This window comes from Podarcis gaigeae, assembly GCF_964106915.1.
Source record: "Podarcis gaigeae genome assembly, chromosome: 18".
Classification (NCBI taxonomy): Eukaryota; Metazoa; Chordata; class Lepidosauria; order Squamata; family Lacertidae; genus Podarcis; species Podarcis gaigeae.
In genome coordinates, this window is record NC_139696.1 from 9,890,459 (window position 1) to 9,903,817 (window position 13,359).

The 13,359-nt window shown below is 48.5% G+C and overlaps 1 protein-coding gene across 2 annotated transcripts; it reads left to right on the forward strand.

Moving 5' to 3' along the window:
- Positions 1 to 2,897: 2,897 nt before the first annotated feature.
- Positions 2,898 to 13,114, forward strand: OCEL1 (occludin/ELL domain containing 1). Of its 2 annotated transcripts, none has more exons than XM_083720446.1 (6): positions 2,898 to 3,016; positions 4,153 to 5,399; positions 6,686 to 6,924; positions 9,003 to 9,174; positions 9,660 to 9,727; positions 12,623 to 13,114. In XM_083720446.1, the coding sequence occupies exons 2-6, from the start codon at positions 4,284 to 4,286 to the stop codon at positions 12,909 to 12,911; spliced, it is 1,884 nt and encodes a 627-aa protein (XP_083576572.1). In that variant the 5' UTR covers positions 2,898 to 3,016; positions 4,153 to 4,283; the 3' UTR covers positions 12,912 to 13,114. The 2 variants fall into 2 exon arrangements, with proteins under 2 accessions (XP_083576572.1, XP_083576573.1); XM_083720447.1 differs by having other exon boundaries at positions 9,660 to 9,710; positions 12,623 to 12,838.
- Positions 13,115 to 13,359: the final 245 nt, after the last annotated feature.

The window sequence follows — 13,359 nt, forward strand, 5'->3', positions numbered from 1 at the left end:
GAGCCTCAGGCCAGGGCTGGGGGTCAGAATGTGGCCCTTAGAGCCTTTTCGCCTGGCCTCTTGCACCCGCCTCGCCGGGATGTGTCCTTTAACTCTGACCAGTGGGGGAAGCGTGAGAGGGGAGTCACATGAGAAGCCTGGGGGTGGGGCACATTCCGGAGGTGGGTGGGGCCTGAGGAAAAGTGGGCGGGGCATCACAGGTGAATTTCACTTTTGTGCAGTGAACTGGGTTCTACTTTCAACACACCTGTATCCTGCATCGTCACAAGCAGGAAGCATCATCAGAATTCATTTCATTACTATATTTTATGAAATTTCACACACAAAAATCGCACATACACTCCAAAACATAATAATTTTTCCTTTCGTTTTTTCGACTTCCCTTCCTGTTCTCCCTTGCTGCACCCAGTTTTCTGTCTCTTATATCATAACCACCACACAATAATCTCTAATTCCTTCTGTTGCTGATAGTTCAGTTCCTGCTCATGAATTCTCCAGACTATCTTTCTTTAAATACAGTCATACCTCGGGTTACAGCCGCTTCAGGTTGTGTTTTTTCAGGTTACGCACGCGCCGAAACATGGAAGTACCGGAATGGGTTACTTCCGAGTTTCGGCAGTCGCACATGCACAGAGCGCTAAATCACACTTTGCGCATGCGCAGAAGCGCCGAATTGCAACCCGCGCGTGCGCAGACACGCCGCTGCAGATTGCGAACGTGCATCCCGCACAGATCACATTCGCAACCTGAGCGTCCACTGTATTCTGAAAAAAGCCTTCCCATCATCAAAATTCAAGGGAACTTCCCAGCCAATGGAATGCACACGGCAGATAGTTAAGAATTTATTACCAAAAACAACATACCGTATTTTTCGCTCTATAAGACACACCAGACCATAAGACACACCTAGTTTTTGGAGGAGGAAAACAAGAAAAAAAATATTCTAAATCTCAGAAGCCGGAACAGCAAGAGGGATCGCTGCGCAGTGAAAGCAGCTATCCCTCTTGCTGTTCTGGCTTCTGGGATAGCTGCGCAGCCTGCATTCGCTCCATAAGACGCACACACATTTCCCCTTACTTTTTAGGAGGGAAAAAGTGAGTCTTATAGAGCAAAAAATACGGTATACAGTGGTACCTCTAGATACGAACGGGATCCGTTCTGGAGCCCCGTTCGCATCTAGAGGTAAACGTAACTAGTGGCGGCACGTCTGCGCACGCGCACATCGCTTTTTGCCGCTTCTGCGCATGCGCGTGACATCATTTTGAGCGTCTGTGCATGCGCAAGTGGCGAAACAGTGCTCCGTTACTTCCGGGTTGCTGCGGAGCGCAACTCGAACACGCTCAACTTGAACCGTATTCAACCCGAGGTATGACTGTACAGTCGCTTCTACAGCACACCAATCTAGTGTCTAGGCAGCTGTTCCCAGGTCCATATTCTGGGGAGCAGTTGCAACAACCAGGGACCACTCTCCCTCCACCAATTTATGTACCTCCCCCCCCCCACGGGCTGCACACTGGGAACTGTGCCTGCATGGCAACTCCCTCTGCTCTTCCCTTTTCAGTCCCCTTCTGGTTCTGGGAGAAAAGTGGTGCAGGAGAGGGAGGCCCTTCACTTGCCTGCCTGCCTCTTCCTACCTTGTAGCTGGGACAGCTCAGTCTGTACAGCATGAGACTCTTAATCTCAGGATCACGGGTTCGAGCCCCACGTTGCACAAAAGATTCCTGTCTTTACCATGTGAAAATCTAGGAGAGTCCCTTATTAATTCTATTTACCGTATTCTTCCGTCTATAAGATGCCCCCATGTATAAGATGCCCCCTATTTTTGGGGACTCAGATTTAAGAAAATGGGGGAAGATGGCCCCATGTATGAGGAGAGCACAAAGTATGGTCTGAAGCTCAACATCAAAAAAACGAAGATCATGGCCACTGGGCCCATCACCTCCTGGCAAATAGAAGGGGGAGAAATGGAGGCAGTGAGAGATTTTACTTTCTTGGGCTCCATGATCACTGCAGATGGTGACAGCAGCCATGAAATTAAAAGACGCCTGCTCCCTGGGAGAAAAGCAATGACAAACCTAGACAGCATCTTAAAAAGTAGAGACATCACCTTGCCAACAAAAGTCCGTATAGTTAAAGCCATGGTTTTCCCATTAGTGATGTATGGAAGTGAGAGCTGGACCATAAAGAAGGCTGATTGCCGAAGAATGGATGCTTTTGAATTCTGGTGCTGGAGGAGACTCTTGAGAGTCCCATGGACTGCAAGAAGATCAAACCTCTCCATTCTTAGGGAAATCAGCCCTGAGTGCTCACTGGAAGGACAGATCCTGAAGCTGAGGCTCCAAGACTTTGGCCACCTCATGAGAAGAGAAAACTCCCTAGAAAAGACTCTGATCCTGGGAAAGGTGGAGGGCGCAAGGAGAAGGAGACGACAGACATGGTGGAACAGTGTTCTCGAAGCTACCAGCATGAGTCTGACCAAACTGCGGGAGGCAGTGGAAGACAGGAGTGCCTGGTGTGCTCTGGTCCAGGGGGTCACGAAGAGGCGGACACGACTAAACAACTAAACAACAACAAAATTTTTGACATTATCTTTTAGGGAAAAAATCTAGTCTTATACACGGAAAAATATGGTATATCCCGCCTGATAGATATTAGCAGCCATTATTCCAGGCCACCCTGTAGCTTGAGCTATTAGACATCTGTCGCAAGACAGCCAGCCGACTGGGTATCTAGCCTTAATAATAATGCGATCTGCGTGTGACATTTCTCTCCTCCTGCCCACTCCACAGTTAATATTTAACCATGCCAGGGGCTGATAACATGCTGGGTTTGGAGCCTAGAGCCTTCTGTACACCTCCCAGCAGAGGCCGACCAAGATCCCGACGTCTTTTGGAGACCATGCTGTGACCAGCAGGAGGAAATGACCTGCTTCCTTCGACAGAGGCTTTGAACCCAGCCGAGCCAGATTCCCCTCTCTGGAAGGCAGCCTACGCTGCGGACTTCGTGGCCATTGAAGGTACTGTGAAAAGCATTTCTGGGGAGGGCGAGAGATGTGTGACGATCGAGAACTTCCATCCGGATTGTGGACAAGGGCCAACGCCTTGGGTGTGCGGGGTTCGTTGGGAAGCAAGCACAAGGGAGATGGAAAGATGGGGTGGCAGAAAATAATGCAAGGGTTTGGGGGATTCAGTAGGTGACCTTTCCAGGTGACTGCTTGTGGAGGCAGGATTCGGGTGTCGAGAATGCCTGAGATGGACAAGAAGGACCCTTGTTGGCTAACAGAGTCTCACCACTGGAGAGACTTCTTCTTCTTCTTCTTCTTCTTCTTCTTCTTCTTCTTCTTCTTCTTCTTCTTCTTCTTCTTCTTCTTCTTGCTTTTTTTCAACCAGAAATCACTGGAATTCTGTTCCAGCACCTTTCTGGCGGGCACCTTTGCCATTATAAGGGTTCGTGGTGAGTTCCAGCTCCTCTTTTTCTAGAAAAATAGCGCTCCGCAATGACCCGGAAGTAACGGAATGTGTTACTTCCTGGTTTCGCCACTCATGCATGCGCAGACGGTCAAAATGACGTGACACGCATGCGCAGAAGCGGCGAATCGCAACCCGTGCACGCACAGACGCGTGTGTCCAGAGGTACCACTGTATTATTATTTTATCCACCCTTCACCCCAAAGTCCCAGGGTGGGTTACAACAATCAAAACACAGTTAAAAGACAGTTTAAAACAACTCAGAATTACAGGAATGAGGTTCGTCCAAAAACTATGCATCAAAAGCCAGGGTCAAGGGAAGTTGGGGAAAAAAGGGTGTGTGTGGAATATTTCAGGGTGGGACTGTACCACCTCAAACCATTTTCGGTTGTTCCCGCCATGTTAAGCTCTTAAGTTACATTGAAGGAAATAACCTGTTCAAAATGTTTCTTGAAGATGACATCACTTCTTGTACAGATTAGTTTATGCACTGTTGGGTTAGACTCTTAAGGTGGGAGGGGCATGAAAGGTTTCATTGACGTGGTATAGTCCCTTCCTAAAATGCTATTGACCTCTCCTCTCACCATATTTCATTAGTGTAAAAACTAAACTGCTGTCGATGTTCTCTATTCAAAAAAAAAGGACCCCATTTATTCTGAAACACTTGATTCTCTTCCACCCTCAGTTCCCAAACTTTCAACCACCAGACTTGGTAAAATGGCACAGAGGAGAATGGGGGACGCCCCTCAATCACCCACTCAAGAGGTGCCCACAGGAGGCTGCAGATAAGACTTTCTCTGCCAGCCATTTGTGGACATGAGCTCTGAGGAGACATCAGTCAAAGAGAAGAGGCCTCCTGAGATAGATGGCGGGGAGGAACTTCTAAACACCTCCAGGCAACTTCATCCAACGGGAACCTGGTCAGAGAATTCTGGGAAGTCATTGGGTTCTAAGTCTTCAGATGGCGTCTGCTCATCTCCATCAGCCAAACCAGCCTTCACTGACACACCTCAGGACCAAGAGCCATCTTCCATGAAGCCCGTTAGACGCTTCATTCCACCATCTTGGAAGAACTTCTTCCACCGCTGGCAGAGACAGCCCTGGACTGAGACTTCTCTCTTGACCTACGCTCCAGAAGACTTCAAACACACCCAGTTTTCCGAGCACCCTCAAAGAACCACCTTCGATGGTGAGGGGAGCTCCACTGGCAATGGGAACGATGGCGATTTTAAGGAACCCCTCTCAGCTCCCGCCACCCCTTTGGAGCCTGGGAAGACGCTGGCTGCTGAGAGCCAGGGTGCCTTGTCGAGTGGTCCACCCAGCTATAAGGAGAAGTTGGAGACCTACGACCACAAATATTCCTACATGAAGTCATGGCCTGGTCTCCTGAGGCTGATGGCAGGCCTGGAGCTGATCTTAGGTGGGATGGTTTTCGCCTGCACAGCTGCTTACATTCAGAAGGACTACCAGTGGTCGGCGCTTTATGGTGGCAACTCCCTGCCCTACAATGGTGTCTTGGGCGGAGGGTATGGATACAATTACTACGGCCCGATGACCCCATTCGTGCTGGTGGTGGTCAGCCTGGTGTGGCTGGTGACAGTGATCTTGCTAGGCCTGGGGGTCACCATGTACTACAGGACGATCCTTCTTGATTCCCACTGGTGGCCTTTGGCAGAGTTTGGCCTCAACCTCGTCATGTCCCTCCTTTACATGGCTGCTGCAATCGCCTACGTCAACGACGTCAACCGTGGAGGACTCTGCTACTCCGTATTTGCCAACAACCCGCTCGTTGTTGCCTTGTGCCGAGTCGAAGGGGGGCAAGTGGCCGCCATCGCCTTCCTCTTCCTCACTATGCTGCTCTATCTGGTCGGCTCCCTCGTCTGTCTCAGAATGTGGAGACATCAAGCTGCCCAGAAGAACGCAAGAGCTCTGGTAAGACCCCACCATTGGGAGAAGGCAATGTTGGGACGCAGAGGCTCCTTATGACCTCCCCTACAGTCATGGCCTCCAGAACAGTCAAGAGTTATGACCCATGAGAGAGTCAAAAAAAGGCAGCTGTGTTGAATAAAATATTGGGGGGCAGGTAAGTCCCACCCACATAATGCATAGCATGACACGGCACACCCACATCATTTGAATGGCAATGCCCATCAAATTTGGGGGGACCTGCCCCTCAGATATTTTATGGGGGGCAAAGGGACCTCGGCTCCTAGGAGTTGGCTCCTATGTTTGTGTTGATCCTGAATTGCAAGGGGTTGGACTAAATGCCCTTTGGGTTGCCTTCCAGCTCTACAATTCTATGGTTTTATGCTTCAGCTGTGTATGTGTGTTGCAAAACACAATGGGCAGGATTCACTGAACAAGCCCCATCAGCAGAATCTCGGTGCAAGAACACTTGCACAGTGGGACTTTCCCCCCTCCTCCCCATGCTTCTCCCCACTGAAATTTCTCCCCTGACAGTAAGAGCTGTTTGACAGTGGAATTTGCTGCCCAGGAGTGTGGTGGAGTCTCCTTCTTTGGAGGTCTTTAAGCAGAGGCTTGACAACCATATGTCAGGAGTGCTCTGATGGTGTTTCCTGCTTGGCAGGGGGTTGGACTCGATGGCCCTTGTGGTCTCTTCCAACTCTATGATTCTATGAAAATTGGATAATGGGACAAAAGAGAACCCCTCCCCCTGTACAGCACCCTGGAGGAGGAGAGAGGAACCATTGCACCTGACCAGCTGAAATGCTCGTGCAGGCAAAATGTTTTGCCATAGTGTGATGTTGAATTCCAGTGGGTTGTCTTTGGCTAAGTCAAACTCAAAGTAGACTTAAGTCCATTGATTTCAATGGGTCTACTGTGAGTCTCACTTTCACAAAATATCTTCGGTAAGCTGGAATGCAAACTTTGGGGCTTGTTTGTTTGTTTGTTTGTTTGTTTGTTTGTTTGTTTGTTTTAAAATTAGAAAGGCAAACCACCTTGCTGCCGTTCAAACTGCTAGCATGAAGTGGGAACCCCGTCAAAGAAAAGGAAGGATGTACCTAGCCTCTTCTAGATTATTTTTCTCATTCATTGGCTAGGGCTGGTGGGAGCTGTAGTCCTGCAACACCTGGTTGGGGACTGCTGGGATACATGGACCAGTCACTGGATTTAATAAGAGGCAGTTTCCTGTGCTCATGACATGTTGAGTCCCTCAACAATGATGATGTCCACAACACCCTCTTTCCCCATTGAAGGTTGAGCAAATGGACTACAAGCCTCCCTCTCGCCTTGTCTCCTTCCCTTCGTCTCAGCGAAAGCCCATCCTCTTACGAGGTCCGCCTCAGCAAGTCATAGACCAGGACGAAGTTACGCCCAAGGAGAAAGTTGCAAGACGCGTTGAGTTCTCAGAGAAGGGAGGGGACCCAGAGGTGTTAAACTTCGCCATTCCGACGGGTCACCACCCCAAACCTCACATCGTCCCGGATTATGTGTCGTAAGTAAGCAGCAATAGTCCAGGAATGCTCAGGAGGCTTTTCTGCACCCCTATTTGGACAGGGATATCTTAACTGGGACGCAGGTGGCGCTGTGGGTTAAAGCCTCAGCGCCTAGGACTTGCCGATCGACAGGTCGGCGGTTCGAATCCCTGCGGCGGGGTGCGCTCCCGCTGCTCGGTCCCAGCGCCTGCCAACCTAGCAGTTCGAAAGCACCTCCGGGTGCAAATAGATAAATAGGGACCGCTTACCAGCGGGAAGGTAAACGGCGTTTCCGTGTGCGGCTCTGGCTCGCCAGAGCAGCGATGTCACGCTGGCCACATGACCCGGAAGTGTCTCCGGACAGCACTGGCCCCTGGCCTCTTAAGTGAGATGGGCGCACAACCCCAGAGTCTGTCAAGACTGGCCCGTACGGGCAGGGGTACCTTTACCTTTACCTTTATCTTAACTTCTCCTCTCCGGGAACCTCTAGGTTAGATTACCGCAATGCTTTATACATAGGGCTGTCTCTGAAAACAGTTCAGAAGCTCCAGCTTGGACTACTGCAATGCGCTCTACGTGGGTGCTACCTTTGAAGGTGACCCGGAAACTGCAATTAATTCAGAATGCAGCAGCTAGACTGGTTACTGGGAGTGGACCACATAACACCGGTCCTGAGAGATCTGCATTGGCTCCCAGGACGTTTCTGAGCACAATTCAAAGTGTTGGTGCTGACCTTGAAAGCCCTAAACGGCCTCGGTCCAGTATATCTGAAGGAGCGTCTCCACCCCCATCGTTCAGCCCAGACACTGAGGGCCTTCTGGAGGTTCCCTCCCTGCAAGAAGTGAGGTTACAGGGAACCAGGCAGAGGGCCTTCTCGGTAGTGGCGCCCGCCCTGTGGAACGCCCTCCCTTCAGATGTGAAGGAAATAAGCAGCTATCCTATCTTTAAAAGACATCTGAAGGCAGCCCTGTTTAGGGAAGTTTTTAATATTTAATGCTGTATTGTTTTTAACACTCGATTGGGAGCCACCCAGAGTGGCTGGGGAAACTCAGCCAGATGGGCGGGGTATAAATAAATTATTATTATTATTCAGCTGGTGCAGAATTTGGTGGCCAGGATGCTCACCTGGCCAAGACGGTTTGATCCTGGTCTGACTGCACTGGCTGCCAATGAGCTTCCAGGCCAGTTCAAAGTGATGCTTTTGACCTATAAAGTCTTAAACAGCTCAGGACTGCAATCCCGCAAGCATCGCCTCTCTCCATATGAACGTACCCGGACCCTGAGATCCTCCAACACCCTTCTTTGGGGTCCCACAAAAGGCCTAGAGCAGCCTTTCACAGGTTGCTGTGGGTCCCCAAATGTTGTTGAACTACAACTCCCATCACCCCTAGCTAACAAGGCCAGAGCTCAGGGATGATGGGAGTTGTAGTCCAACAACATCTGGGGACCCACAAGTTGAGAACCACTGCAATAATAATAATAATAATAATAATAATAATATTTATACCCCGCCCTCCCCAGCCAAGGCTGGGCTCAGGGTGGCTAACAACCAATAATAAAAACAAGTTGAATGAATACAACTTAAAAACAACATTAAAATATTAAAATGCAGCCTCATCACAGGAGGAGAAAGGAAAAAAGAAAGAGGGGGAGGGAATCAAATTGGCTCCAAGCCAAAGGCCAGGCGAAACAACTCTGTCTTACAGGCCCTGTGGAAAGAAATCAGATCCTGCAGGGCCCTGGTCTCATGAGGCAGAGCGTTCCACCAGGCCAAAGGTCTAGAGGGTGGCAACACGATAACAGGGCCTTTTCTGCAGTGGCTCCCCACTTGTGGAATGCTCTTCCCAGGGAGGTTCACCTGGTGCCTTCATTATATATTCTTAGGTGCCTGGCAAAAACGTTCCTCTTCAACCAGGCCAAAGAGAATTGTGCTCATTCATTTCACTGGGTCTCCTCTGACTGAGTTGGACACAATACATTGAAGTTAACAGGCCCAAGTGAATTGTGTTCATTCATTTCAGTGGGTCTACTCTGAGTCTGGCTTTAATTCTCCTCCCCACTTCTTTTCTCCTTCTTGACTTTTTGCTGCACGGCGTAGAAAGTACCCAGCCATCGGAAGCAGGGATGAGCGTGAAAAATACAAGGCCGTCTTCAATGACCAGTATGCAGAATACAAGGAGCTGTACGATGAAGTCCGCACAGCGCTGGGGAAATTCAAGGAACTGGAGGCGATGCTCTCCAAGCTTCCTCGCCGCTATCAGAACAAGAAGGTAGTTCTTAATACACATTGATGCATTTTTAATATATATATATAAAAACAACAAACCTTAACCAGGCATTAAGTTTGCAAAGTACGTCGAACAACAACCCCTTTCTGAATTTTGCAATGCAGTTCTCCAGGCAAATAATGAGGACAGAAGTGCACCTACTGGAGCAAAACATCCATGAAAATGAATTTATTAATGAAGATAACGTACTGCAAGTGCATTGTATTGGTGGAAATGTGCATAGGAGGAGAAATTGCATGCAAACTTCGCACTTAAATGATGGCGAACTTTCATGAAGTTTAAAATATATATATATATATATGCACCTTGTTGTTGCAAATGTGGAGAGCTGAATTTAAGTTTGTGGAGGGGAAGAAAAACCAAAACTCAGAGATCTGTCCATCCTTAGCTTGGAGCAACGGTTCTGAGACGTTCCTTTGCTGGCTTGTTTCAGTGAGGGGTTTTAAATACTTCTCTTTTCTCTGCAGGAGGAAAGCCAGGTTTCCACTGTTTGGAGAGATTACCAAAGCAAGAAGGAGGTAAATACAAGTCGGAAGTGAGTGTCTTTCCAAGATTTCCCTAAGGCTGCAAATGGATCCCTAACTCCTATTTAAAACCGTCTCACACCACTTTAAACAGCAAAGGCTTCCCTCAAAGTATCCAGAGAACCAGTTGTGGCAGCAGGTTTCCTGAGCCCAGCACACCGTATGCCAATGGTGCTGCCTGCCAAGTACCAAAGCATTGGTGTTTTCTCCACCTTTTGTTTTATAACTTTCTTTTGGAATGTCTAATTAATATAGGCAAGGGACGTGGGTGGCGTTGTGGGTTAAACAACAGAGCCTAGGACTTGCCGATCGGAAGGTCGGCAGTTCGAATCCCCGCGACGGGGTGAGCTCCCGTTGCTCGGTCCCTGCTCCTGCCAACCTAGCAGTTCGAAAGCACGTCAAAGTGCAAGTAGATAAATAGGTACCACTCCGGCGGGAAGGTAAACGGCGTTTCCGTGCGCTGCTCTGGTTCACCAGAAGTGGCTTAGTCATGCTGGCCACATGACCCGGAAGCTGTCTGCGGACAAACACCGGCTCCCTCGGCCTATAGAGCGAGATGAGCGCCACAACCCCAGAGTCGGTCACGACTGGGCCTAATGGTCAGGGGTCCCTTTACTTTACCTTTACAATTGTAGAGTTGGAAGGGACACCAAGGGTCATCCAGACCAACCCCCTGTAATGCAGGAATCTCAGCTAAAGAATCCAGGACAGATGACCATCCAACCTCTGCTTAAAAACCTCCAAGGAGTCTGCCACCATCCGACGTAAACCGTCCCATTGTCAAACAGCTCATACCACCAGAAAGTTCTTCCAGATTTTTATTCAGAATCTCCTTCCTCGTAACTTGAACCCACTGGCTCAGGTCCCCCCCTCCAGGGCAAGAGAAAGCAAGCTCGTTCCATCTTCCACGGGACAGCCCTTCAGGTATTTGATTGAAAGATAATAATTGCAGAATTGTAGAATTGGAAGGGGCCACAAGGGTCATCAAGTCCAACCTCCTGCAATGCAGGAATCTTTTGCCCAATGTGGGGCTCAAACCCACAACAACTGAGTTTAAGAGACTCATGCTCTACTGACTGAGCTATCAGTTTGGGGCCCCTGCTGGAACGGGGCCCTGTACATGTGTACATTCCTCCCTGTCAGCAGCCCTGGTGGGAACTGTAAGTTGGTCAGGATGCTGAGATTTGCTAGGAGACACCTCATTTCTGTTAGAATTCCTGCTCCATGATTGCAGTCATGGGATGGTTCTCTATCACATGACAGTGTATGTTTTGACTCCACAGATTGGGAAGTGACGGAGACAGGATGTTTGTGTTACTGTGTTCTGTGAAGTGGGACTATTGTCCTTTGTTCTTTTTCTCTTTGCTGTCTGATGCTAGAGAGAGAGGGAGCCATGTTGCAGTGCTCCGTGTGTGTTTATATGTACATAAAGTCGATTAATAATAATAATAATAATAATAATAATAATAATAATAATAATAAATTTTATTTATATCCGCCCTCCCCAACCGAAGCCGGGCTCAGGGCGGCTAACAATAATCAAATAATCAAACAATCAAATAATCACACATTCTAAAAATATTTCATTATAAAAATTAATTAAAATCAAATTAATGGCAACCGATTAAGCAACTGATTAGCCAAAATGCTGAGTTGCTGAGGTCTGTGACGCAACTGCACAAACTCTGCGGATCCCTAAGTGTGCCGGTGTCGGTTGGCATCGGTCGCTGTGATGTTCGGGCTGAAGAAAGCTTTTGAAGCTCCCGAACGATCGACCAGAAGGGAGAAAACATGCCAGTCGAGCATGTATCTCTGCCAGGGTACTACTCGAGTGTAGGACAAGGTCCTGACAACTTCTCCTCCCAGAGCTACGATTCCCATAGTGGTTTAACAGTCAATCCCACTTTCCCGGGCAACACTGGGAATTGTAGTTCTGTGAGAGGACTCTGACCTACTATAGTTCCTGGGATTATTTGGGGGGGGGAGCATGAGTACGAGCTGCCCGAGGGAAGAGGCTGGCAGCAGCAGCCATGGGGAGAGAAACAAGGGGGTGCTCCCTCGCAGCCGCAGCTTTCTCATCCTCCTCCCCAAGCCCGGCACTGGTGGGGGAAATAATAATAATAATTTTTTAAAAATTATTTATACCCCGCCCTTCCCAGTTCAGAAAACGGGGCTCAGAGCGGCTAACAACAAATCCAAAATACTTAATTGATGCAACAAAAAACAGCATAAAATACAGTATAAAACGTGAATAACAGTAAATTCAGAATTCAAAAATCAATTTAGGGGGGAAATCCATCCAATAAACACTAGATGATCGCCTGGGCTAGCTGGCTGAATTAGTCCTATTTGGGTCAGCGAGGAGACCAGGGGAGAATTAGCTGTGGGATCCCAGAGCGGGGAATCTTCATAAAAAGGGGAGGGGGAGGGAAGGAAGGGGAATAAAAGATCAGGCTAAGTTCAAATTGAAAGCCAGGCAGAATAGCTCTGTTTTACAGGCCCTGCGGAAGGAGGTTAAATCTTGCAGGGCCCTGGTCTCCTGGGACAGAGCATTCCACCAGGTCGGAGCCATCACTGAGAAGGCCCTGGCCCTGGGGGAGGATAGTCTGACCTCCTTAGGGCCCGGGACCTCCAAACTATGGTTATTCATGGACCTTAAGGTTCTCTGCAGGGCAGACCAGGAGAGGCGGTCCCGTAAATATGAGAGCCCTAAGCCACAAATGTGCCTTTAAAGGTCAAAATCAGCACCTTAAACCTGACATTCTGGGATCAAATCAGGAGTCGGGATGGCTTTCGTAACTCCGGCACCGTCCCTGGAAAACTGGGTGGGTATTTGGTTCACACTGCAAATGCATTTTGACGTCTTTCCGTTTCCCCCATCTCTCTGCCTACCCTGCAAATTTCAGGACCCGGCTTTCCTGGAGAAGCAAGAGCGCTGCGAATACCTCAAGAGGAAGCTCACCTACATCAAGGCACAGATCCAAGCCTACGACCAGAAGACCAGCGAGGGCTCTGTGTACTTCTAAAGAGTGTGTGAAGATGCCTACTGGTTGCATCTTTGACTTGGAGTTTCTTCTCCAAGGAAACGGCAGCATCCCTTGGTTTTTTTTACAGGGGTGGTCAAGGTCTCCTCCTTGGTCTCTTGCAAAATCCCTGGACACACCACGAAACTCCACAAGGAGGAACAAGGGCTGAACTGGTTAGCGTTCCTAAGTTTTTTCTGGAAAATAAGTGAACACCTGCTCTGAGGTTTTCCAAATAGGATGGCAATTTAATTTGGCCTTTAGTTTGAATTCAGCCTGATCTTTTATTTCCTTTCTCTTCCCTCCCCCTCTCCTTTTATGAAGATCACCCACTCTGGGACCCCACAGCTAATTCTCCCCTGGCCTCCTCGCTGGCCCAAGTAGGACTAATTCAGCCAGCTAGCTCTGGTGATTATCTAATGCTTGTTAGATGGATTTCTCCTAAATTGATTTCTGAACTTTGAATTTTATTGCTATTCATGTTTTTATACTGTATTTTATGCTGCTTTTACATTTAAGTGTTTTTAATTTGTTGTTAGCTGCCCTGAGCCTGGTTTTTGAACTGGGAAGGGTGGGGTATAAATAAATAAAAATTAGAATCATAGAATCATAGAATCATG

Coding starts and splice junctions, on each gene's coding strand:
- OCEL1 (XM_083720446.1), top strand. CDS start 4,284: ATGAGCTCTGAGGAGACATCAGTCAAAGAGAAGAGGCCTCCTGAGATA. Junction 6,925..9,002: donor ATCGTCCCGGATTATGTGTC/GTAAGTAAGCAG, acceptor TGCACGGCGTAG/AAAGTACCCAGCCATCGGAA. Junction 9,175..9,659: donor GCCGCTATCAGAACAAGAAG/GTAGTTCTTAAT, acceptor TTTTCTCTGCAG/GAGGAAAGCCAGGTTTCCAC.